The 27,862-nt window shown below is 46.2% G+C and overlaps 1 protein-coding gene across 1 annotated transcript; it reads right to left on the bottom strand.

Annotated features, from left to right (window-relative positions):
- Positions 1–345: 345 nt before the first annotated feature.
- LOC308609720 (mitochondrial import inner membrane translocase subunit Tim8 A-like) lies at positions 346–27,475 on the bottom strand (the record flags this gene model as incomplete). Its single annotated transcript, XM_081223430.1, has 2 exons — positions 346–725; positions 27,384–27,475. 2 exons carry the CDS (start codon positions 27,473–27,475, stop codon positions 395–397), a joined length of 423 nt encoding a protein of 140 aa, XP_081079556.1. The 3' UTR covers positions 346–394.
- Positions 27,476–27,862: the final 387 nt, after the last annotated feature.

Genomic DNA, 27,862 nt, shown 5'->3' with positions numbered 1-27,862 from the left:
AGAAATCTGAAAGGAATCCACACAAATAACAGATTATTACCTATGTGGTCCCACTATCAAATTATAGAGCAGTCCCACTACTAAAATTATAGGAAGCAGTTACTGGAACTATGAGAAAAGCTTCGTCCCACATACAGTAATTCACATCTAGTAGCGTTTTCCATTCATCTGTCAATTGTTTTCCCACGATTAGCATTAAAAAACACAACCCCAAACACATTTGACCCTCAAACCCACCCACACACAAAAATTGGTCTTTGTTCATTCTCAGATGACAGGATGTCCCAAGAGTGACAAAGGTGGGAGCCGATCCCCCCATAGCCTTTTCTTCAACCGTACCAGCTGCTCTTCATTTCTTGAACTACCTCCCTTTTCCAAAGAGGTAATGCTGAGGTCAGTGAGAAAGGCTTTCTGAGAAGACTGGCTTGGATTTCTGGGTCTGTTCCAGTCGATTCAAGATGAATTGGCTTGTATCAATGAAGCGCTCAATGCAGTTCACAAAACGGGCCTCAGCCCGACTGTCCAACTTTGGCCCAGGCTTGTCCATGCACTTTTCCCAACAAAGTTCCATCATCTGGTGCACCAGCTGCTGGAAGCACTGCTTCTGAGTCTCTACCTCAATGGAATGCTGCACCTGCGGGTCAACCAAGCCCAAACCTGCTGCGGAGGAAGATGAGGTGGAATCCACACCAGCACGGCCCAACTCACCGACCTTCACGTCGCCTCTATCAGTTTTATTCAGTTTTTAATTTCATAAAGTCTTTGTTTCCGCTTCTTGCCCAAGACAAAAGTGGGGTATTTCAAGGACAGATCAAACTGAGTTGCTATTCTAAATGCCCAGTAAGGAGGAGATTTGGTTGGTGGTGCTGAGCTCCAAGTGGTATTTATTCCCAGAGAAACTCACAATTGGAAGCAGAGAGAGGGCACCGGTGAGAAAACTGCCCAGATTGGAAGGACTTTTTATGAGAGTTAGCACATAAAAGCCTCAGCAAAAACCTCTAACCTAGAACTCTCTAGTGGAACCAGAAATTTCCTTTAAACAAACGACTTGCTTACCTACAGCTCAGAGCAACATGGCAGTTACTTCACGGGGCGTGCTTTAAAAATATATAGCTACTCATGGAAAAATCCACTTTTAATAAGTTTTACCATGGTCCTCAGACTGCTTGTTCTAAAATAAGCCATTGTATTAACAACAGAACCTTACCAAACCTGCACATCTATCTTCCAGCTGTTCCGTCTGGTGATTGTAGGTGCCCTGTGTTCATGCAATGCACGTGTGTGTGCATGCGCGTGTGTGCGTGTGTGCGGTGTGTGTGTGTGTAATAGTTATTCATAGCATCTCTTTCCCCCTCTTTTAACATTTTTTTCCTTGGCTAAGGCAAGTGAGAAGTCAAAGTTAAACGTGTTCTTCTGCTGAGTCCCTTCTGAGTGGGCCCTGAGAACGGGACCAAGTCTGTCATACACCGAAGGCTCCTCTTCTCACGCCCCGCTTCACCTCGTGCTCTTCCTAGAAAACCACACCCTGCTGTCAGCTGTGTAGGAAAGTTAAGAAATGAAATTAGTTCAATTGGCTTTAAGTAGAGACGACGCAGCATGAGGCAGAAGTGTCTACAGAAGTCAGCAGGAGTTGGTGAGTGGGTAACGCCTCGTTAAACAGAATGCTCATTTGTATGCAGTCAGCTGACGGGAGTGTTTTCCCCACTTATGTAAATGTTAAGCAGAAAATCCTTCTGCTGAATGTCTTGAGTTCTTTGGGCTGCCATCACAAAAATACCAGAGACGGGCGGCTTAAACCACAGATACTTATTTCTCATGGTGCTGGAGGCTGGAGGTCCCAGGTCCTGCCGAGGGCAGACTTAGTGTCTGGTGAGGACTCTGTTCCTGGTTCATAGGCGGACGTCTTCTCTCTGTGTCCTCGCCTGCTGGGAGAGGCAAGGGAGCTCTCTGGGGTCTCTTTTATAAGGACGCTAATCCCATCCATGGGGGCTCCACCCTCATGACCTCATCACCTCCCAAAGGCCCCACCTCCTGACACCATCACCTTGGAGGATGGGGTTTCAATATATACATTTTTGGAGGATACACATATTCAATCCATAAATGCAAAGAATGTTTTAAAATATTCACCTTCATTCCTTGGAACATGCACCGTATTTTCTCAATCTAATGATGACATGAGCTATAAATAAACTAGCGATTTGAAAGGAAAGGACTTATTGGAAAAAAAAATCCACCATGGATCACATGTCCATTTCTTTTTGAAAGATGTTTTGATTTCAGTAATATTAAGATAAAGAGAGTGCCTGAGAATTATGGACACAGAATAGTATGTTGATCATAATTTAACATTATTCTTTTTACTTGAAGGGGGTGGGAGCCACGCCACCAGGATTGTCATCATGTGGTGAACTCTCAGGGTACAGACCTAAGGCTGTAAGGCCAGACCCGTGCGGGTTTATGTTTGCACTGGCCGTGCCTGTCCTCTGGCAATTGCTTCTTTCCTTGTGACCTTGTACCTAAGTTCAGGTAACTTGTGCCTGATGGGCTTGGTGTCCTGGTGGGAGACTGAGATTCATAGTCATCATCTTCATGTAGGTGGCAGACTATGAGTGACAATTAAGGTATCACCCTAAAAAGCTATGCTTGGTACCCATGATGCCCACATCAGAGAGCTCTGTGTACAGCCTCCTCCAGTGCACCCTGGGGACACTGGTAGGCACAGATACATCTCAAGGATTCTCCAGTAAAAACTACCTCCAGAGCCTGTTAAATTGGTTACATTCATATTTTCCCATCAAAAGAGTCCAACGTACTTGTGATGCTGTGAACGGAATGTGTGTCCTTCATATGCAGAAGCCCTGACCATGAGTGGGATGATGTTAGGAGGTAGAGCCTTTGGGAGGTGGTTGGCTTTTGATGAGGTCATGAGGGTGGGGACCCCATGATGGAATCTGCATCCTTATAAGAAGAGGAAGAGATCAGAGCTCTCTCTTCATCGTGTGAGGACACATAGAGAAGGTGGCCGCCTGCAAGCCAGGAAGAGAACATCACCAGGAACTAATGTGCACATGCGGTGATCTAAGACTCCCAGCCTCCAGGACTGTGGGAAATAAGGGTGTTGTTTAAGCTGCCCCGTCTGTGGCATGTTGTTATTGGCAGCCTGAGTGGACAAATACAAAGTGAGAAAGACACGTAAATGCATTGATGTGACGTTTCAGCTGGAGAGGAGACTTCAAAATCATTCAGTGTTATTGTCCTGGAGCTGCTGTGATATATGACCACAAACCAGGGGCTTAAAACATTACATATTCATCCTCCCCTAGTCCTGGAGACCGGACGTCTGAGGTCAAGGTGTCCCAGGGCTGAGCTCCCTCCAGAGGCTCCAGGGAGGGTCCTTCCTGCCTCTTCCAGCTTCTGGGGGCTCCAGGCATCCCAGGGCTTGTGGCTGCATCCCTCCCGTCTCTGTCTCTGTCTTCATGTGGCTTCTCCTCTGTGTCTGTGTCTCTCCTCTTCTGTCTCTTAGAAGGACTCTGTCATTGGATTTAGGGTCCTTCTGGATAATCCAGGGTAATGTATTAAACATCTTGTGATGTTTAATCACATCTGCAAAGACTTTGCCATATAAGGTCACATTCACAGGTTACGGGATTAGAACATGAGCATTTGGGGGTTATTATTCAGCTGGCCACACCCACCTTCTGGTTCCTATAGGCTCCGTCCTTTAGAGATGGAGTCCTGGGAAATCTCTCCCCATCTCTCATGCCCTCCATCAGCTCAGCGCCCACAGGTCAGCAAGCTGATCATGTCCTTACCAGGGACCCTTTGCCTTTTAAACTCTGGGGAACTACATCATCCATGGCTACTGTCTCTTTGACCTCTTGTGTGTTTAATCCCAAGTAGCTCTGCCTGCCTTCTCATGAATTGGAACCACGGCCCGAGGGAGGACTCGATATTTGACAGTGGTTAACTGGTTCCTGGAGTTTCCGGGACCCACTGCAGTGTCTGAACTGGAGGCGCCTCGATGGTCCACATGGCATCATACCTCCAGCTCCAAAATGGTCAGCTCTCGGCCTGAACCCCAAATGTGCCACTTCCCAGCTATGAGAGAGTGGGCAAATTACCATGCCATGTCTCACTTTCTCCATCTCTGAAAGAGGGATAATCATTCTACGAAGTACAGTTATTGAGTGGCTTCCAATAAATAATAAAAGGGAAGAGCTCTGGAATTTAGTCTGCACGTACGTTTAGGGGACCCACTGCAGCCCAGGCACATGTCAGGCAGATTCAGGGACTCAAGTATCATTGTTTCCAGGACACACACGTTTGCAACAGCACTGGTCACAGTAGCTAAAATGTGGAAGCAAGTCCATCGATGAATGATTAGATAAACAGGATGGGATATATCTAAACAGTGGAATGTGACTCAGCCATGAAAAGGAAGGACATTCTGACACCTGCTACAACGTGGATGAACCCCGAGGACATGATGCTCGGTGAAATAAGCCAGACAGGAAAGGATAACTCCTGTAGAATTCCACTCAGCACTCATCATTCAGGTGATTCCTGAATTCACCAGAAGTAGGATGGTGGTGCTAAGGGGTAGGGGAGGGGGACGGAGATTTAGGATGCAATGGGCACAGAGTTTCAGTCTGGGGCGATGTTAAAGTTCTGGAGAAAGATGGTGGGGATGGTGGCATGTGAATGGACTTAATGCCACTCAACTGTGCACTTAAAAAAGGTGAAGGTGGTAAATTGTATGTTGTGTTGTTTTATCACAGTTAAAAATCACCAGGGGGGAAAAGCATGCATTCCAGGAGAGGGAGAAAGATAACAAAAGTGGAACCTGGTTCATCCATGAGACAACCCAGGCACTGTTGGGAATTCTTAAGGGCATCAAATAGGGAAAGTGACCAGTGGTCGGGGGTAGTGATGGGGTGGGGTGTGCCTAGGAAAGCACACTGGTGTTGAGACAGCATGGGGGGGGGTGGCATCGAGAGCAGGCAGGCTCCGGGCGGGGTAGAGCCCCAGGGCCATCGTGGAGACATGGAGCTCATTTTAAGGGAGATTTGGGTACTGTGCCTGGTGTTAATTTGTGCAGTTTTGGGGGCATTTTCCAAAACACTTGTCATTCCTTTTCTTTCTAACAGGGCAAGCCTGGGTCACGTCCCACAAGTTGGCAAAACTGGTGGTTCCCTGACTGGCAGGTAGGGTTTTGTTTAAGGTAAAACCAGCTTACATCTGGGGCACGGTCCTCACAATTGGACGTGTCCTTTCTATACGATTTAATACGTAAGACATAGGACATGGTTGCCTTAAACATTAATTTGTATTCCTTCTGCAGGCTGGGATGGGGAGAGGAAAAAAGTGTAGACCTGCAGTATTTGGAGCAGAATGTGCATTTAATAAAAGAGAATCGTCCTGGACTATCTCTTCAGCGAGGGGAGAGCGGGGAGGTGGGCGTGTGTCCACGTGTGGTGGATGAGTCACCGTGATGCGTGTGTGCAGAAGTGTTCCTGGATCACAGCCCCATTTATTCAATTAAGGTGGCAGGTGAAGCTCGCAGGAATAAAGGATCATTTTTTATGCTGTTTACACATTAGGGGGTCTCCAGGGACTACTTACATGGGGGTTATAAATGCATCAGGCACGGCGTATAACCTCGGATGATTGGAGTGTTTCTGAGCAGACGTGGGTTAATTGATTTCTAATGGAATATTCACGGGTTCTTGGGCTGGGAGCCTTGCCCGCCACCCTCGCCAAGTACAGGGAGGCCGTGTTGCAGAGATCAGGAAATTAAATCAAACACGCCTTTCCTACAGATTATTCAATTCTTTGTTTTTATGGCAAGGACCGTAGCTGAGGGGGTCCTTGGGATCCAGCCCTTTTGTGGGCTATAACATATGTCCCTGTGTTTCCAAACATGCTCTGCAATTTCCAGGTAGATATCCAAGTATTCCTCTCTCACACAAGTAGAGGCAATTTGATGGAATTAAAACATGGTGAAACGTCTAGATAGAACTCACCTGGAAAAAGAATTCAGGTTATTTATTGTATTTTCTTGTCGTGGAGTTTCCCAATAGTTGAAGTAGGTGACAAGGATACATCAATTCACATTTCCTTGGGCCAGCTGAGGATGTCAATATTTTCTTCTACCATGGCTTCCTATTGATTATAATTAGGGCATAACACTTATTTGTACATTTCTAGCTATTGTCTCATTGCCACCTACAATGCTGCACAGGAGTCACATTGCCAGAAAATACACGGTAGGAGAAAAAGGGAAGACAGGTTGTATTAGCCAGGGTACTCCTGGGAAACAGAGGCAACAGAACTTGACTATGTATCTATCTGTCTGTCTATCTATCATCTATGTATCTATCTATGTATGTATCTATGTATCTGTCTTTTATCTATCTCTCGTCTATCTATCTGCTGTTTATCTGTCTATATCCATAGCCTAGAGAGAGGGAAAGAGATTATTATAAGGAACTGACTCACATGATTGTGAGGGCTGGAAGTCCAACATCTCTGGGGTAGTACCTCAGGCCCGAGACCAGGGAAGAGCCGATGTTGTAACTGACATCTGAAGGCCATCTGTGCAGAATTCTCTCTTGCTCTAAGATATCAATGTTTTTGTTCCAGTCAGGCCGTCAACTGATTAGACGAGGCCCACCCACGTTATGGAGAGCCACGTGCATTACTCAAAGTCCACCGATTTAAATGTGAATCTCATCCTGAAACACCCTCACAGACACATCCACAGTAATGTTTGGCCACACATCTGGGCACCGAGGCGCAGCCAAATAGACACATAAAATTAACCATCACATAAGAGTATTCCATCGTTACAGAAACAGCAGAGTTGACTCTGTTAGCTGGTATTCTAAAGCAGATCCTTAGGATCATAAAGAGGAATACATTAGAATGTTTTGCAGCTTTGTTAAGCAGGAAAGATTTGTCCCTGGTAATTAATTGGATGTTCTGTGGGAAAGCCCTTTAAGGCAGTGTTAACCCTATTGGCTAAACTTCCTGTGATGCTTCAGGAATGCCTGAGTATCTGTTCGTTGGGATATCCACACCCTCCAACCCTGCCCCGGCCTCTGTCCCTCTTGGGGATGAGATAAGTGGGTGGCCCCTGGGACCCAGCTCAGCTACCCCGTGCTGTGGGCATAGCTCCCTGAGGTCCAAGGAGAACAGAGGTCCCAGTGACTTGAGCCATGGTTCATTTCTTGGTTCTGCAGAATTGGCTTACAGTGACTAGACCAAGGGCTCTTCTGCCATGGATTAAAGATTTCTCCCCTCCTCTCTGGATGGACTGAGGGCTCCTTCACCATGGACTGGGGACTCCTCCCTGGCAGAGATTCTGTTCTGCTTTCCTCTAATGAACTCCTTACCTTTGGGGCTTTTATTTCTCTATAAATAGACAAAATAAAAAGGTGGTTGAGGAGTACTCACCCAGCTCTGTTTCCTGAAATGAGTGCACTTTTATCCAGATCTCCCCCTGGTACATCTGTCCAGCCCTGGCTCTTCGCTGGAGCCCAGTAACTGCTCACGGAAAGACAGAGCAACCACAAGATGCAGGCACTCGTGGCCACGTGGCTGGTGAGTTTGCAGAATTGAGTCTCTCCTGTAGCTGTGTCTGCTGCGTTTTCACTGTTCTCCAATTCTTTCTCTGTCTTTATGAACCATGTTACTTATGAGAGGACACAGAGTTTGTGTTTCATTCTATTTCTTTTCTCCCTGCCGTGCCCAGGATGTGTTCTAGATATAGTGTGGTTGCAAACGAAGAATAAAGTTATCATATAGCGGGAGTTACTTCTGGTTCTCCCTTGTTGAATTTCCTTTCCGAATCTGCTGCTTCTGGGTAAGTCACTGCATTCTTCATCATCTTCTTCTGCTTTTCTTTTTTTTTTTTTTTTTTTTTTTGCGGTACGCTGGCCTCTCACTGTTGTGGCCTCTCCCGTTGCGGAGCACAGGCTCCGGACATGCAGGCTCAGTGGCCATGGCTCACGGGCCCAGCTGCTCCGCAGCATGTAGGATCCTCCCGGACCGGGGCACGAACCCTCATCCCCCGCATTGGCAGGCAGACTCTCAACCACTGCGCCACCAGGGAAGCCCAATCTTCTTCTTCTTCTTCATACCTTGCACGATATTTCAGTTTGGGAAATGACCAAATTTCCCCCAGCAGTTCCATGGTTTCTAAGTACCAGTGAAAGTGGTGCCTAAACAATCTGAAATTCTCACTTTGTCCTGGTGAGCTTTAAAGAAAAAAAATGCTTCTGTCAGATGGATTACATTTCCCTCGAAATACTCATGGGTCTAAAAATGAAGGAAAACACATTTAAAAAAGTAGGCTTTGCCAAGACTAAAATATTTGAGAAAAAAAAAAGTTGAATACTTTTTTTTTTTTTTTTTTTTTTGCTAAACCCCAAACATCACCTGATGTCACTGCTTCTCTCTGCCAGGTCTGTGTGCTTCTGGCCAACAAAATCACGGGAGTCCATTTTCACACATCTACTGTGGATGTCAGGTCCCTTCTCATGGGGAAACAGGCGCTCGAAATACCATTGCTTAAAGGTTTATGCATTTTAAAATTTGCAGTGAGTTTTGGAGGAACAGGCAAGAGGAATGAGACACCACATCTGGGCATCTGGCTGGGATCTCAAACCCAGAAAGTCAACCTCTGGGATGTCTACGATGTCACCTGCATCTAGGGACGTCAGATGGATGTCATGATGAACTGCAGAACTCACCTGGGGATGAAGATGGGAAAATACATGGTTACACACTTATGGAATCTTAATCTGAAAATAGGGCTGATGAGTCTATAAATGCCTCGAACCATCTTGGTATTAAAGGGCAGCTTGAACCTCCTGTGGCCAAAAAAAAAAACCCAAACAAAAACATTTCTTACCTGACCCCACTGACATGCATCATTGAAATCGAACCTGGATCCCATTGAAAAATCTTACTGATGACTCTTTGGTTTTAAGAAGGCTGGTAAAATTTGAGATGGGTCTTGCCTAATCGTTGCTATGTCGTATTTTTCTCTTTATTCCACAAACTCTTTTCAACCAGTTGGCTTCTTTGGACCAAATGGACTGGAGCACTAAATATTTTGACTGCAATTTAATGTTATTTGGAAATACAGTGAATTATACCATTTTTTTCCCCACTCATTGAAGGAGCAAGGAATTGCTAAGACACCACAGTTAGTGGTATTTTTTCTGCAGTGATATTTTTCTTTACATTCCAGGAACAGTTCTTTCTGGGAAGGGATTGGTGTCAGTGGCCAACATTATCTTTTTAATATCAGCTTCTGAGTGGCAGCACGGGACATGGCCAAAGGCCCCTTCGTTCCCAAACCAGTATCTCTCTCGTAAACAGAATCCTGAAGCCTTAGAGAAATGCTTGATGGTCCTGTTATGATGCTGAGGGAGAAAAAAAAAAAAAAAAAAAAGCAATGCAGATGACGTAAGAAAAACAAAACTCTGACCTGGCTTTCCTCGAGGACATTTTGGACCAGTGCAATTAGCCAGCGGCCCAAGAGCATTTACGTGTCCAAAGGAACAGTGTTCCCCGTCACCCCACCAGCCCGCCGGCTGCTTTTTTCTTCCTTCACGGCTATTAAGGAGTTAGACCTCTTAACCTTTTTAGCAGAACACTGAGCACGAAAACTTGGATGTTTACCAAGCCAGCAATTACGAGGCAATCGGGCGTCCACACCATCATCATTTGAAGCAGCGCGTAACAAGCATCACCAACCCAGTACATCGCTGCCTCTGGACCGCTTATTTATCACCAGGTCAGGATGAGTGAAATCCCATCATGGTTATCCGTCAGCTTGGAGGTGGTCCTAACAGCCCTCTGCATGGAGTGGACGTTACGGCCGTGGAAAATGTAACGTCTGCCGTCATCTCCGCAGAGAAATATTTTCCTTTCAAATTGTGGGAAAGCAATTTGGATCCTAATGGAGCTGGCGTGATGGGGGATGTTTGAAAACAATGTAATTATCGTCTTTAAGAGCTGGGAGCCCATGTGTGAATGAAAAATCAATTCGTTTTTTTTTTTTTTTCTGGTGGATGGTCTCTGCTGACATAAATTCTAAAGGGAAACGAGAGTTTTCAGATCGGCGTATGGCTGGAGTTGCAGCAGACACACGCCACTTGGGGGAATGCTGGTCTTTGTCTAGATAAACCCTGAGTTTTGGGGGGGAATCAGCGAGGTCCCCATGGAGCTGCAGGAATCACCATTTTCCCCAGCAGAGCGAACCTTGGGAGAGCTGGTGTGCGTTCCCTGTGAATTGTGTAGCCCTGCCGGGACCTCACGATTTACGGGGTTTTGGCATAATCTCATGTCACCTGCAGCACGTGGTGGCAGTTACTCTAAACTGGAGCAGGGAGCTGCCAGAACAGCCTTCCCGGAGGAAGGGAGCAAGTCGTGGACTTGAGGTGAACAGCAAACACCTTGGGTGGCAAAGAACCCACTCAGAGGTCACACATGTTGAGGGGAGTCCTGTGTGCGAGGTAATGTTTATGTCCCTTGTTATAAATTGGATCATTTCGTTTGTAAGCAAAGATGTACACAGTTTTCTTCATCGGAAAAAGTGACCAAAGACCTCTGAGTTGCATAAATAAAAATGATCAAATACCACTGAGCTGCATAAATAAAAACATCCAAAGACCTCTGAGTTGTATAGTTAAAAATGTCCAAATACCTCTGAGTTTCATAAATAAAAATTATCAATTTATGCTAATGTATAGCACAGGGAACTATATGCGGTCTCCTGTAATAAACCATAATGGAAAAGAATGTGAAAAAGAATAGATATATATATGTATAACTGAATCACTTTGCTGTACACAAGAAACTAACACAACATTGTAAATCAACCATACTTCAATTAAATTCATACTTCAATTAAAAGATTACCATATACTACTGAGTTGCATGGATAAAAATGTCCAAATACCTCTGAGTCGTATGGACGTGGTATTTTATCCTGTTCTGTCTTGCAGTGCTGATTCTATAGCATGAAATTAGCCTCACATAAGTTACATATATATATATGTATATATATATGTATGTATCTATATAGCTTCTCTCTTCCTTTTAAAAAGTTGAGGTGACATTTCCATAGTGGGAAATTAACCATTTCAAAGTAACAATTCAGAGGCATTTAGTGCATTCACAATGTCGTGTAAGCAGCACCTCTATCTGGTTCTAAAACATTTCCATCCCCCCAAAAGGAAACCCCGTCCTCATGAGCAGTCACTCCCCACTCCCAGCCCCTGGCACCACAACCCTACTTTATGTCTCTGGATTGGACTGTTCTGGACGTTTCCTATCAATGGAATCACACACTGTGTGTCCTTCTGGGTCTGCTTCTCTCACTGAGCATCGTGTTCAAGGTCCATCCACGCTGTAGCCTGTGTCAGAGCTTCACTCCTTTTCATGGCTGAGTCATAGTCCACTGTGTGCATGGACCCCATTCACCTGTTGATGGGTATTGGGTTGCTTCTTCCTGTTCTCACCATCTCTTCATACCCCAAACGTCTCTGACCACCTCTTCCTGGACACTCCAGAGCAAGAAAGTTGGGGTCATCTTGAGAAAATTCAAGGATGTTTGTGCCTGACCCAGGAGGCTGTTTGGCCGTGAAAAACCCAGAGCCATAAAACATCTCAGGCACATTCAATATACTGTCCCACCTTTTTCCTTTTAGGTCCCCAAACGTCCACGTGATGTGAGGGCTCACGCTCTCCCTCTGATTCGAGCAGCCCCTTCTAACATCTGGCTGGCACAGGGCAGCCAGTTCTGCACAGAGGGTGCAATGCAACTTACCGGGGGCAGACATTCTGGGGACTCCGATGCAGACCCTTCACCGTGACCCCAGAAGGTCTGAATGGAGGAACCCTAAAGAAGTGTCTGGTCGGGGGTGACTATGACCCGTCTTTCAAAATCACAGGGCCCAGGAATCAGTCTGACTTACTTAGCAAAATGGAGCTCTCTTCTTGTGACCTCCTAATGAGTAAGATGAGGGCATTCCGTGTGTGTGTCTGACGTGCGTTATGGCCGCGAGACCCCGCTTGCACACCGAAACCCACCTTGTGGTGAAGGAGGAACACTCGCTCGTGTGTACAATGGGGCCGGCGTCTCTACCGGCAAAAAACAAAGGAGAGAAACGTAACAAATTACAGCTGAAGCTGATCACCGTCATCGCCCCTGTTTTCGAATTATTATATTTCTGGGGAATTTCAGCCTGTTACATGAAAAGGAAGACAGTGGATCCGGGGAGCTTTGATAGTCAGGTTATGCTAATAATGGGGGCTCATGTAAAATGCATAAGGTGTATCTTAGTAAGGGGGACGATTGCTCATAATTACTCCGTATACCCTCATTCCGAACGGATTCATAAAGACCCCTTTACATCGCAGCCTAATTACTTATAGACAGTTGAGCACAAAATTACTTTCATCTGCTGGACCATGTGGAGGGAGAGAGATTAGAGCTGCGCCTTTCCACACAGCTGGCTGGCACGCCGGAAAAATCAGGCCTGTGTCGTGTGGGGCTGATTGCAAAGTGCATTTTCTGATAATTAGATCTATTAAAGACAGACGAGCACCGGCCCACGTTGGAAGCGAAAAAATCTATGTAGGATAGGCGCTGGCATCCCGAGTGGCCGGGTCACGTGGGTGCCCGGTCCCACTGGTGACTGAGGTGCTCTGATCCCGGCGAGGCGGGGACCCTCTTGGAGGCCCAGCCAGGGCCCCGGCCACCTACAGGAGACGTCCTCTTTGATCCTGTTGGTTTGTTCATTCTGGGCACAAGCATCTTAATAATGGTTTGGTGTTCATCCATGGCTTCCCTTTCAAGTGGCTGGGACAGCACCCACATGGGAGAGAGAACTACCTGGGAGATTAGCCTCTGCAGGCTCACAGGAGAGGAGAGCTCCTCTCTGGGGAGCTGGGACAGCACACGGGTGCCTGAGCCACGAGGGAAGGGTCACGGGGTCTCTGGGACATCCCTGGGTGTCGGATGTTTCATTGAATTGAAGCCTTGTAGCCAGTGGGGAGTCGCGCCACGGCTGATACATGGCGGAGAAAAGCAGCTGAAGCGAGATAACCCAGACTCATGCATACTGATCTGCAGAGGTGTACAAACCTGCTCGGTGTTCTGACTCTCCTAATACCTGGGTATGCAGTGAGCTTGGTTCTGGGAGGGGATGGGCCACCGATTAAGGGTGTTCCCTCTTCATTCTTTGGTGGAGACAAAGCAGGTCTACATGGGCAGTGTCCCCACAGCCTGGTGCTCACGTCTGTCCTTTGAGACCTTGCGGAGGGTGTCCACGTCATCCGAGCCTAATCCTGGTCTATCCACCCCCTGCTGCTGTGCCTGCATCACCGTGGGGCCTCCTTGTTGGTCTTTAGTCCTGGTTCTGTTCCTGTTTCCAGGACTTTCGCAATTTGTCCAGCTATCCCTCCATGGCACCCATGCTGAAACAAAGACCACGCTGTGTCCCACAGGGTCCCGGGGGTTCCTGACTCCCGGGGCCTCTCCTCGGCCCTTCCTGTGCGTGCTTACTGTCCTCTGTGGCCTTGGAGCTCCTCAGACTGCCAGGCCCTTCCCTGAGCTGCCGTTGGGCGTGCTGTTCCCATGGACACGCGGCTCGTCGCTCGGCTCTCACCTCCAAAGTCCACAGGGGCGTGGAGAGCCCCCTCTCCGCTGAAGTGGCTCCCTCGGGGGCTCCCCACTGGCCTCATTCACAAGTTCTGGATCTGTCCACGTGCTCCCCTGAGACACTGTCTGTCGTGTCCAGCTAGCCTTCTCAGTGTCCAGGGGGTAGTGGACACTGAGTGAACAGCTTGGACGATTGTGGATCACCTGTTCCGCTTGAGCTCATAATCACCTCCCAGCACTTGGGAAGGCCCATCCCGGGGCACCCCAATGCCCAGACTCCACCCCACGCAGTCAGAGCACTCTGGGCTTTCAGAGAGACACCTCCAGCACACGCTGTCCTGGGTCCACGTTGGCTAGTGTCCGTGATGTTGGTATTTATGCCAAGGGTCTGCCCGTCGGTGCTCACCAAGGGAACAGGAAGAGAGAGGAGACACAGAGGGCTTCTCCCATGACGGGCTTGAGAAAACCCATCTTCCTGTCACCATGGAAGCTAGTCTCCATCCTGAGCATGCTCCCCGGGGGCGCTCTGTCTATCTGCTTCCCTCTCCCTTCTTGCTTGAGATTCGCCACCTTTAAACAAACGGATGCAGTTGGGAGAGTGCCAGAGCGGGAGGGGGCTTGCACATCTGTATACACATTACACATTCTGCATCCCTACGAGGGGCTCCATTGATCGCTAATAATTTAATCCTCGTAACAGAGTAGAGAAGCCCATTATCCAGGAGTCAGCATGCAATCGATATATTTTGCAAAATAAAGAGTCTATTGGGTGCCCAGTAATAAAGAAAAAGGAAGCAGACCCTGTGGGTTTAATTTAGTGCTTTTTCCCCCCTTAGTAGCAAAGACTCATCTTAAAGTGGTTTCCCTGTTAATCCTCCACAGGGCATGTCTCCGAGCCTGGAGACTGGCAAGGTAAATCGATGGTGGGGAACATGGTTAAAAACCCCAACATGGATGTGGAAGCCACAGAGTTTTATGCAAAAGATGCTCAAGGCATGTAGAGATCCCTGAGACCTGGGGGTGCATCCAGGGGGCATCTGTGAAGTGAAGTGCCCTGGACCCAACCTCAACTGGTGTTCACAAGAAAATCAAATCAAGGACCCCCTGTTCTCGAGGAATAGCCAGGACAGAATGAACAGTCCTTGGATTAATTCTATGTGTCAACCTGTCTAGTCACAGGGCCCCTGGACTAAACGTGACTCTGGGTGTGTCTGGGAGGGTGTTTCTGGATAGATTAGCATTTTAATCTCTGGACTGAGTAAAGCAGATTGCCCTCCCCAGGGTGGGTGAGCCTCGTCTAATCAGTTAAATGTCAGATTAGCACAAAAGTCACAAGAAGGTGGAACTTGCCCCCTTTTCTCCTGCCTCTCTGCTTGAGCTGGGGCATGTCATCTCATCTTGTCCTGCCCTTGGACTGGAACATATACCATCTTGGGTCTCCAGCTTGCAGATGGCAAATCCTGGGACTTCTCAGTCTCCAAAATTGTGTGAGCCCATTTCACATAATAAATCTCAATATCCCATCTCATTGGGCAGCAAAGATCTAACACTACAACATCCCCTTCCCAGGTAAAGTACAGTGAAAATAAAAACACATGATTTAAGCACCCTCCCTTTTCTCCCAGATAGGGTATCTGCTTTCTTAAATGAGACAGAGATACATTTGAAAATAGGGAAGTAATAGGATGTGCTTCATTTTTACAGAAGAATTCTCCACGGGCTGCCTTTCTCGATCAAGCGCTACCTGGAAGTTTTAAATATTGAATTTTTAAAAAGAGTCTATTATTAATTTTCCCTTCCTAAAAGTAGCACATGCTTTCTAAGGAAAATTTGCCGAACGGAGAAAAGAAGATGGAAAATGATTCTTCACACTATAGCCACCTAGAGGTAACTGTTCACATTTGGGGCACAATTTCTTCTTTTTCCCAGTGCATAGCTTTAGAAGGTTTTGGTTTTTGGGGGTTTCTTTTAATATATAAAAATGTGATTTCCATACCATTTTTGAAATACAGATCTTGGATCAGTGAGGTAAACCTGGAGGAGGGGTCAGCCCCATGGGCTCCCTACCTTCAGCATGAGGATGAAGCAGCCAGGATTGGGGGAGAGCACTCCAGGCAGGGGGCAGAAGTCCTGACAGGTGAGGGTTGGAGTTGCAGCTGCTGCCACTCAGGTGTGTGGGCTCTGGGAAAGACGGCAGGAGACACACACAGCACAGATGGGACAGACAGTGCCTCTGGTCTGGGACGAGGACTCGGGTTCTTTTTTATGTGCAATGGATGTTGCAGGTCTCAAGGCAGAAGATGAGGTGGGAGGTGACCGCATCTCTTAAGTGTGCCATGCGGAGAACAGAGGGGAAGGGGTGAGAGCAGCAGTGGGCGACCAGGCAGCAGACTCTGTTCCAGGTAAGACGGAAGGAAGGTGGCTGGGGTGGGAGAGGAGAGATGGGGCTGGAGGGTCTATTCGTGCTTTCTTGCCCTTTGGCTGTGCCTCCACATCCCCTGGGGTCTGTGATGCCCCCTCTGTGAGCTCTTTGTTCATTGTCTATGTGGTCCCTTCTTAGGGGCAGGGAGGAGAGCCACTGTGCTTTTTTGTTTTCAATCAGGCAGCCCTTTCAGTTGAAATCAAGACAAAACACAGACTGGTTTTCTGCAGCAAGGATGGGGATACCCTGGAAAGTTCTGGGCCTTCCAGACTTGGAGGGTGTCCTGGGTTGAATAGCATCCTCCGCAAAATGTCATGAGCACGTGAAACCGCAGAATGGGACCCTGTTTGGATAAAGGGTCTTTGCAGATGTGATGAAGTGAAGGATCCGAGATGAGGTCCTCCTGAATGAGGGTAGCCCTACATCCAATGACAGGGTCCTTCTAAGAGACAGAAGAGGAGAGACCCAGACTCACAGGAGAAGCCATGTGAAGACAGAGGCAGAGACAGGAGGGACGCGGCCACAAGTCCAGGGACGCCTGGAGCCCCCAGAAGCTGGAAGAGGCAGGAAGGACCCTCCCCTGTAACCTCTGGATGGAGCACAGCCCTGGGACACTTTGACCTCAGACGTCTGGTCTCTCTGTCACTTTGCACCCCTGCAGACTGAAAGTTCAGGGCCAGTGTAGGTCAGCATCCACCCACTGGTCAGTTCAAGACAAAGATGGGTCTGGCCTGGTCAATTTTGGCCACGGAAGGCTGTAGCCAAGGAAGGATTTCCCCAAGGGGAGATGCCAGGAGCACTGGTGTCACTGGCGGGGGGAGGGGGTGATGAGTTCCCCAGCAGGTGTCCAGCATGGGTTTGGGTGCAGAACAGGGGACAGTATTTCTGGTGATGACATGGTTGGCATGTGGAGATGCACCTGGTTCATATCCAAGCACAGGTGAGTGTCTGGCTGCTTCTAGCTCTGCAGGTGATGGCCAAGAAAGGGATGGATGCCCGAGTTTGAACAGACTCCACCTTCACAGAGGGAATTATGGAGACTCCCAGCATGTGGACAGCATTCCAATTAGAGGGTTCCAGGCTGAAATTAAAATAAGAGCTACAGAAATAAAAGAGAAAAACATAAGACCATCCAATCAAGGGCTACGCAAACTCCCCGACCTGAAGTGTTTCAAATACAACCTCAACTTGGACCAAGAGCGCCATGTTTCCACATGTTAAAAACGTCCACAGTGCATGCAGATACTCCCAGAAGATTTCTTTCCTTTTTAAAAATTAAACTTTTAATTTTGAGATAATTGTAGATTCACATGCGGTTGTGAGAAATAATGTAGAGAGATCCCGTGTACCGTGTGCCAGGTTTCTCCCAAGGGTACCGTCTTGCAAACAGTATAGGGCAATATCCATGAGGGATGCTGAGATCCTAAGTGAAATGCACAAGATTCCATCACAAAGACCCCTCTTGTTGGTCTTCTGGAGATAACACCCACTAGCTCCTGCCCGTGGGCCCTGCTTCTCCCTGCAAGTACTCACAGACTCCTTATCCCTATAATTCTGTTATTTCAAGAACATGCCGTAGATGGAATCACACAGTGGGTAACCTTTAGGGATCAGTGTCTTTTCACTAATCGCATTCCCCAGATATTCGCCCATGTTGTTTCGAGGATGAATTGTCGTCCTTTTTTACGGCTGAGTAGTAAGTATTCCGTAGCATGGGTGGATCTCATTTTGTTGAACCTTGTGCATCCACTGCAGGACATCTGGGCTGTTTATAGTTTTTGTTCATCATGAATAAAACTGCTATAAACATTCGTGTATAGATTTTTGTATTACTCTTACTTTCTCTGGGATAAACACCCAAGAATGTAATTGCTCAGACATAGGATAGCTGCACGTTTAGTTTTTTTGTTTTGTTTTGTTTTTTAATATTATTAATTTTTATTAGAGTATAGTTGCTTTACAATGTTGTGTTAGTTTCTGCTGTACAGCAAAGTGAATCAGCTACATGTATACATTTATGCCCTCTTTTTGGGATTTCCTTCCCGTTTAGGTCACCACAGAGCACTGAGTAGAGTTTCCTGTGCTATATAGCAGGTTCTCATTAGTTATCTATTTTATGCATAGTAGTGTGTATATGTCAATCCCAATCTCCCAATTCATCCCACCTCTTCTCCCCCCTTGGTATCCACAGATGTAGAGAACTTTAGTTGTTTTTAAGAAACTGCCAAACTATTTTCAAGGGTGGCTGTTCCATTGAACATTGGAAGAGGGATTCCGTTTTCTTTCTAAATCCAGAAAGAATGATTATGGAAAATGGTGTGTCCTTTTAAAAATTTTACCATTGGAAAGACATGGAGATGGGGTTAAGGGTACACTGAGACGTCCTGCGACTTGCCATGTTCTGGGCACAAATGCCCACTTAGGTGATGGAATCTGTCCTCATGCGTTTGCTTTTTGGATTAAATGTGTCTCCCAGAGATGCACCAGTCCTGTCACTGGCATTGTGAGAAGGAAACATCCTCTTTAAAAATCAATTTTATTTTTTTACAGCAGTGTTAGGTTCACAGCAAAATTGAGTGGAAGGTACAAAGATTTAGAGAGAAACATTTCGATGATCATCACTCCTGTGTCTCTAACCGTGCAGTCTAGGCCACTGCCACCGAGTTTATTGTGACATTTTATATTCCGTCGTTAGCATCTAAAACTAACCAGGCTCAATTAGGGCCCCCCATGGGGCATCTCAGGAATGCATCATTATTTATCATTAGTGGATTTCATCATAAAATAGGGTCAGCTGCAGTATTTTTAGCACAGAACACCGAGACAGAACATAATGTGATCGTATATGTCATAAGGATAATATATAACTCCCAGATTTGGATTGTTTAGAAAAATGAGGTCTTTCTGAACCAGGAAAGGGGGGAAAAGGTATTCATTTGTTTCAGGGGAAATAGGCATGTGTTCTTTTAAACTGGTAAACATCTTACCCTGAGCAGACACTGGATTGGGAACCCAGGGCTGGGGAAATTCAAAGTTGAAGTAGCTATGGCCAGGGGTGTGGGGCAGGGTCAGAGTCAGAATTTGGGAATGATGCAGGGGTGGGCACAGTGCAGCAGCAGATGTGAATGTCTGCTGTGGGTGCTGTAAAGTCAGGGGTCAGCAAACCACAGCCCTGGGCCAATCTGGCCCCCTGCTTGTTATTTTCCATAAAGTTTTATTAGCACACAACCATGTCCATTTGTTTATATGTAGCCTGTGGCTGCTTTCCTGCTTCATCCCACAGGTTGAGTAGCTGTAGCAGACTCTATATGGTTGAAAATATGGCTCATCTAGCCCTTTACCCAGAAAGCTTGCCCACCCCAGTCTAAATGGTGGTTCATGAACATTCATAGTGACTAAACGACTCTTGGTTTATTTATTGGTTAAAAGGGGAGCATTTCCTTGTGGAGCAGTGAAAATGTCCTGAAACAAAGGGGACCGTGTAGTCTAGTATTCTCTCTCTGTTCCTTGGAAACCTGAGTAGCATTATAGCATCTCTTTTGCAGGACAAAAGCATGTAGAAGGGAGGGCAGGTCTTCCCGGGGGTCCTTTTGTGATGATGTCATGCGTGGAGCTCTGGGCTGGGGCTCATGGCCGTCCTGGCGATTGACAGATGAGCTGTACTCTTTAATGATTGCAGGGGACAAATCTCTCTTGGCATCGTGAGCAGAGCCTCAAGGGGACCCCACCTCCCCAAGGTCTCATCTTCCAAGCTGCTCTTTCCTTCAGCTCCCAGACATGAACCTGGGACACTGCATCTCCAGCTCACAGATTTTCTCGGAACTTTCCATTTTGGGCTTATTTGAAATAGATCACGTTTGCTGCTGTTTTGAACCCACATCATTCACTGATTTGGCCTACGTTTCTTCCCCAACTCTTTTTTTTTTAATAGCAGTGAAATATATAGAATGTAAATGCTGCCATTTTAACCATTTTTAAGCATACAGTGAGTAGCATTAGTACATCAACACTGTTGTGCCACCATCATCGCCCCTTCCTATTTCTAAAACTTTTTCTGCAGCTGAATCAGAAACCTTACATCTATTCAGAAGATGCTCCCCATTCCTTCCTCCCCTGCCCCAGCCACTGGTAACCTTTAATCTGCTTTCTGTCTCTATGGATTTTCCTGTTCCAGATATTTCATATAAAGGGAATCATACAGTGTTTGTCTTTTTGTCTCTGGCTTATTTCATTGAGCATTATGTCCTCAAATTTCAACCATGAATGAAGCCTATGTCAGTACCTCATTCCTTTTCAAGGCTGCATAATATTCCATTGTATGGATGGATAAACCCATTCTGTTTATCCATCCATTTGTTTTGTTTTATAAATTTATTTATTTATTTATGTATTTTTTATTTATTTTTGGCTGCATTGGGTCTTCATTGCTGTGTGTGGGCTTTCTCTAGTTGTCTTGATTGGGGGCTACCCTTCATTGTGGTGCATGGGCATCTCATTGCAGTGGCTCCTCTTGTTGTGGAGCATGGGCTCTGGTGCATGGGCTTCAGTTGCTGTGGCACACAGGCTCAGTAATTGTGGCTCATGGGCTTAGTTGCTCCGTGGCATGCAGGGTCTTCCCAGACCAGAGCTTGAACCCATGTCCCCTGCATTGTCAGGTGGATTCCTAGCCACTGCACCACCAGGGAAGCCCTCCACCCATTTGTTGATGGACCTTTAGGCAATTTCCACATTTTGGTTATTTTGAATATTGCTGCCATGAACATAGGTGTACTAGTATCTGTTCCTATTTTCCATTCTTTGGTGTTTATGCCTAGGAGTGGAATTGCTGTATCACATGGTTGTTCTAGGGTTACCCTTTTGTGCGACGACCAAACTGTTCTCCCCAGAGGCTGCCCAATGTTTCATGCCTTCAAAGGTTCCAGTTTTTCCAAATCTTCACTAACTCCTGTTGTTTTTTCATTTTAAAAATTATACCCATCCTAGTGGGTGTGAATTGTATCTCACTGTGGTTTTGATATGCATTTCCCCATCGATGAATGATGTTGAGCATCTTTGCATGTGCTTATCAACCATTTGTATATCTTCTTTGGAGAAAAGTTTCTTCTGATACTTGGCCCGTTTTAAAATTGGGTCACTTACCTTTTCTGTTGTGGAATTGTGGGAGTTGTTTACAAAGTCTGGATACTACACTCTTATCAGGTATGTGACTTGCAAATATTTTCTCCCATTTCCTGGGTTTGTTTATTTTCCACTTTCTTTTTTATTATTTTCATTCTCTTTATAGTGTCCTTTGATGCACATATGTTTTAAATTTTAATGAAGTCCAATTTATCTGTATTTTCTTTTGTTGCCTGTGTTTTTGGTGTCATATTTAAATGGGCTACTTTAAACTTCAGCTGTGACATCTGCAGGGATTGGGAACAACAGACTTTTTGAGGGACTCAGGAGAGATGCAGCTGTGGGGACACGCATCTTGGGGGACAGGGCAGAACAGGATAGGGCAGGAGTGCCTGGTCACCCCTGATGGGAGAGTGTGAGGGTTGGTGCCACTATCCCAGAGTGACCTTTGTGCTTTTAAATGTTGTCATGGCTACCAATGAACACGAGCGCCAGAGGGAACTGTTGATCAATCAATCTTTGAAGAACAGTTCATACTTATGAGTCTAATCCCCCACGAGGCCATGAGAAATAGGAAAAAATAAACAAAATGAACCCACCGTTGAATGTCTTCGCAGTCACCAGACAACTTCTACATGCTGTCAGATTCGGCTCCACGGAAGGGGACGTTAAAACAGTGGTTCTGCCACAAGGCACCAGAGATTTCCTGGCCAACGGGATCTGCGTTTAGTGGGAGGTGACCAGTGGAAACTGCCAGAATCCACTTATCAATTTATTAAAAACTCTGCAGAGTGAATGTGGGAGGAGCATTTTTTTCATGTTCCTGAGAAGTGATAGAACTTAAACCCTAGGCAAATACACCCAGATATTTGCTAGTATGGGAGGCATGTGAAAAAAAAGAAACTCTTCCCAGAGCCGCATTTTTGTAGCTGTCACCCACTGGGGCAAGTCATTATCCACATCCGTGGTCCATGGTCAGCTCGTGGGTCTGCTGGTTTGGTATTTGTGGGTCTCCCTGGTCTTGTCTTCATGGTGGCAACAACCCAAGGGCAGAGATAGCTCATTTTAGAACATCTGGGAAAGCATGAATTGGGTTAAAGCATCAACAAGTATTTACTTTAATTGTAGACTCAGGGCAGTGATTACAGATCTCCGTGGAAGGTTAGAAATAAGAAAGAGGCCACTGGGTTGGGGACACCAGGTCTCTCCTTTGTGGGGAGAACACCAGAGGCAGCCCAATGTGGACACTCCCGCCAGAAAGCTCTTTTTCAGCATCTGCCTTCCAGAAGCTGAGCTGGAACACTTCTTCATTTCAGAATGCAAGTCAGAAAAGTCGTGGGTTATTAATAAACAACAGATGCTATTTCTCCCCACCCCCCGACGGTTGACATGCAGAAGTCTCCAGAGAGCTGGATCTGACTTGTATTCACCTATTCATTATTATTCATATGCCATCGAGGTGTTCCAGGCATTTCAGGGGACTCAGAAAGGCCAACTTCCTATTTCGAGTTTACCCTTTCAGCCCATGAATTTTTAATGACGATCCTCTCATCCTAGAAAACCCTAACCTATGAATAAGTGATGTGTACAAACACAACTCCTCAAGTCATGCATGTCAACTTTTTCTTCCACTTTTTCTAGATTTTTCCCCCCTCTGGAGTGTGAACTATGCCATTCTTTTCATTTTAAAAAATCTCACCACCATTTCACAGAAAATGAGCAAAGGGGCGTATCTGGGTGTGTCAGACGTTTAACAGTTCTTGGGAGGAAGGACATTTCTCTGCATAGCCGTGGCGCTTACGGTGGATACAGCATTGGTGTTTTTTGTGTTTGTTTGTTTTTTCAGTATTATGAACCCCAGAAAACATCTTTTTCCTCCTATTCCTTTTAAAATCAAATTATGATGTGACATTCCCTAAAATACCTTCTGTGCAGCTAATAAAAAACGAGACCGTCCCAGGCTTGACAATTAAGCTACAACATTCAGCACACCTTCTCTGATAAAGTTTATGGCTTCACTTTCATGTCAGTGTTTCCTATATGTTTTTTTTTTTAAGCCCCATTATTGATTAATAGCCTTCTGTGTTTTAAAAGTTTCTTTTTCTTGTGTGGAGAGGGGGAAAAAATCATTTGCCTTTTAATGGGGTGTCAGATTTGTTTCCCAAACCTTCTAAAAGGTTATCATTGTTACATATGGACAAAAGCTTTCTTCAGAATCAATGAAAAGTCTGTTTCCAGGGCAATTCATGGCCGTCTCTCAGCAGCGGTAACGTGGAAAAATTAATTTCACCGTCTTGCAAAGTGGAGGGGTGGGATCTTGCCCTACGGTTAACGATTTTCACATGGAGGGAAAGGGCCTGCTGGCTTCTCACACGTACTAAATAACCCCCAGGCCGTCCAGCGTCCAGGGCATCTTGGCAGCCCGGTGGGGGTCAGAGCTCACGGGACATGTCCACTCCAATTAGGGACATTGTAAACCTGTGGGCAATTAACTCTTCCCCGGCCAGGTGCCTGTGCCGGATGCTGAGGGGAACGGGTGAGGGCTGGTTATATTTCGGTTCAAATTTGCTGAGCAAGTCTTGTTCCATTACCAGCAGTGGAACTGCTGCCTGAGGGCTCAGAGGGCACGGTCCAGGACCAGCTGGTCTGAGCTGACCATGAGGCTTTGCTCAGGGCTGAAATTCTATCTCAATGGTCCTGCCCATGTAGAGAAGGGCTATTTTTTCTATGGAGGGAGCCTGAACAGGAGCTGTGTGTTGGCGTAAGAAACAGAAGGAAGGGGCAGTCAATCCCATCCTGACTGGGGTCCCTGTGGTCCTGTCGGTTGGGTGGGGGGGCGACTGACCGTCCCTGAAGCTGTGGAACCTCAACTCTAAGGTCCAGAAAGACAGGGGTATACTTGCTGTTGCTGGATGGGAGCCCCCAGGCTACACGATGACCAGAATACAGCAGAACATATCCATTGACAGGCTAATCTTCCTCAAAGGCTTGGGGACCAGCAGCCGAGGGAGGGATGCCTTTGAGTGGCTCGTGCACTAGGAGATGAAAACTGTGGGAATGTAGAATCCCCATCCCCTTCCCAGGAGGCTAGAGATGGTCTTTGTGATCTCTTGCTAAAGTTTGGTGAATGGAAACATGGCACGTGAGAGACCCCTGCCAAGAACGAAGGCTGTGGAAATGGAGGGTGGTTATATCCTTGTCCTCGTCTGAGTGAACAGCCGCAGGCGTGTGGCCCTGACCAGTGAGGGAGAACTGACCCCATGGGGTCCAGGCTCATGTAGGGTGTGGGATGAGTTTCCCCTTCTCCCCCGCTCCTGATCCTAAGGGATGTAAGTGAACCATGGAGGCCAACACAGAGCAGCAGGGCCAGGAGGCTCTGAGAGCTCCAGAGATGCTGTCATGGAGTGCTGATTGTCCTCCAGGGTGGACAGGTCCCCTTTCCCTCTACTACAGATGGACAACCACTGCCAAGACCACTTGGTGACTCCAGATGTGACCTCCATATGAATGAAGGAAGTGAAGGGGTCATCCAGCCCAGGGCTGTACAGGTGTGACCTCAATACACTCTACCTTCCTCCTTGTAATAAAGAATAAAGGAGGTGAGGAGAGTCTTCCAGTCCAAGACCTCCCGACTCTGCCTTCATTTTCATGTGATTTCTCCTCTGTGTCTTTGTCTCTCGTATTCTGTCTCTTATAAAGACACTCCTCATTGGATTTAGGGGCACCCTGATCCAGGGGGGACCTCATCTTAAATCTTGATCAAATCTGAAGACCCTATTTCCAATAAGATCATGAATACAAGTTCTATGGGCGATGGCCAACATGTCATTGAGGGACAACTATTCAACCCATTACACTTTCTTCATATATTATACGATTAAAGAACTCAACGAGGTAACTTTAGGATTGACTCAGTTATATTGATTTTTACTGACTGTTGATCAATATGGAGAAATAGGGGAAAAGTTGATGTTTCACCTGCCCCAGGAGGACAGAATCTTAGTAAGTCCACAATATGAAGTGTTTTCTTGTCTTCCTGTTGTATTCATGGGATGATCTATATTACATATTTCTTTTGCTCCAACTCAGTGTGATCTTTGCTTGGATAAACTTTCATCAAAAGACTAATGAACAGAAAGTTTTTAAAAAATAGATTAATCACCAAATAATTGTGTTCAGAGTGTGTCCAAGTATAGAAAACCAGGGCATTAGCAGATACGAACATATTTCAATATTTATGAAGCAATTTTTCTATAATTAAGGGTTCTGTAATAGGTTTTTACTGTTGTCATCCTTTTGAATCTTAATCCGTAAATTGTTATCAAACCATTAAAAGGAAAACGTATAACCCTGTGTGAATATCTTCCCTTTGATAAGCCTGGTGGTATACCAGTTGTTTTAGGTTTTTGGATCACATCTGAGGATAAATAAATGCCATTAGAAGTTTCTGACTCATTAGAGGTCTGAAAATAGCCAGAAAAGGAGAGAGGCAAATAAAAGAGAAAGCTAGCTGGAAGACGGAATTAGATGAAACATCTGCGTATTTCCAATGTGGTGGTTTATTAGGCAGAAGGCATCTTGTGCACCCTAGATATCCTAAGGGCAGTGTGGTGAAGGTTCAGTGGGCTCATGTCCATCAGGAAGGGAGGCCCTCCACCTCACCAGGCGGAAAGCTGTGTTTCATACCAGGGTGGGCTAAATCAGGGGGCTGAAGATTCCCGGGGAAAGGGGATGCATGTGTTAGTCATGCCTTCTGATCCCAAAACCAACTTCTCCCAGGCAGGGGCCAGCATCTCCATCTCCACAAAGGAGACAATATTATGCTCGTCCCAGGGGTCCCAAATAGAAAACACCCTCTGTCAGTTAGGGCTCTCCAGAGAAACAAAACAAATGGGATAGATGGATAGATAGATGATTGATAGATAGATTAGACAAATGATAGGTGATAGATAGATAATAGATAAAGGTAGATAGATGATAGATTAGATAGATGGATACATAGATAAGTGGTGGATAGATGATAGATCAATAAATAGATATACAGATAGATAGATGGTAGACACATATATACAAACACAGATGACAGATGATAAATAAGTAGGTAGATAGATAAGTAGCTTAGATAGATGGATAGACAGATTTTAAAAAGATAGATGATAGATAAATATAGACAGATGATAGATAAATGTAAATAGTTGATAGATTCGATAAATGGATAGATAAAATAAATAGATAATTGATAGGTAGATGATAGATCAATAGGTAGATAGATGGATGATGGATAGGTAAATAGATTAGAAAGATGACAGACAAATGGTAGATGATAGATAAGACAGATGATACGTCAGTGATTGATGTATTAGATAGATGGGTAGATAGTTTATAGTCAGATAGCTAGATAGTTGGATAGATGATAGATAGATGACAGATCAATAAGTAGCTATAGAGGTAGATAGATGATAGATAAATGATAAGTAGATAGTAGATAAATAGATAGATAGATGATAGTTTGTTATAAGGCATTGGCTCACACAATGACAGAGGCTGAGAAATGACTTGATCTGCCATCAGCAAGCTGCAGAGCCAGTAAAGGCAGTGGTAGTTCAGTCCTAATCTGAAGGCTTGAGAAGCAGGAGACTTGATGGTATAAGTTCCAGTTCAAGGGCACGAGAAGACCAATGTCCTTGCTCAGAAGTTAGACAAGGAGGGGACAAATCTCCCTTTCTCTACCTTTTGTTCTATTCACACCCTCAACTAAGTAGATGAGGCCCACCCGCCCGGGGAGGGCCGTCTGCTTTCCTCAGCCCACTGATTCACATGCTCACCTCATCCAGAGACACCCTCCCAGACACGCCCAGAAATAATGCTTCACCAGCTATTTGGGCCCCCTGTGGCCCTGTCACATCAGCACATACACTGAACCCTCACTATCCCCAACTTTGATCTTGGCCATTTCCACCCTGCTCAGCTTTTCCTTGAGGGTCCCTCCAAACTCAGCCAATGTTCTTTCTCCTGGGGAAGTTTCCCCCAAGCTCTGGTGTTTAACAATGCTCACGGCCACTATGCTCCCAGCACATGATTCCCGTGGGGTGATCGGGGGCCCAGGGAGGTGAGGGCAGACCTGGGCTGTCAGCAACTAGAGCAGAGGAGTGAGAGACTCACGGATCCACATCAGAACGAGTCTTCTTTCTTCCTTTGATTTGGCGTCTCTCTCGCTCGCTGTCAGGGTTGAAGTAGAAAGGATGGGGCGCCATGGGCAAACCTTTGTCTACAACACATCTGCAATTGTTCTGTGCATTACTCCGGTCTCTTTGGATAAAGGCCCCAGTTCTGTGAGACGTTCTTTGGATCTGAGACGTCTGTCTCAGGAGGTGGGTAATAAGGTGTGTGTGTCAGGAGGCGGGTGTTCCTCACGTTGATGGGAACCTCCCGCCCCACCCCCCACCCCCCGTGGCTCTCAGCATCTCATCTCATCTCGACAGACACCAGTAATGAGTGATAATGAGCCTCCTTCCCTTCACCCAACACAGCCGAGCGCGCGCGGGAGCTGAATGTGGAGAGGACCCCCTGTGGTCGCAGTAGTGATGCAGGCTCGGAGAATTGCTCTAAGTGGCTTCTAAGTCATGTCTCAGCAGGAGAAG

This window comes from Mesoplodon bidens (genome assembly GCF_964165515.1).
Source record: "Mesoplodon bidens genome assembly, chromosome: Y".
Lineage (NCBI taxonomy): Eukaryota > Metazoa > Chordata > Mammalia > Artiodactyla > Ziphiidae > Mesoplodon > Mesoplodon bidens.
This window is presented reverse-complemented; position numbering and strand designations above follow the sequence as displayed.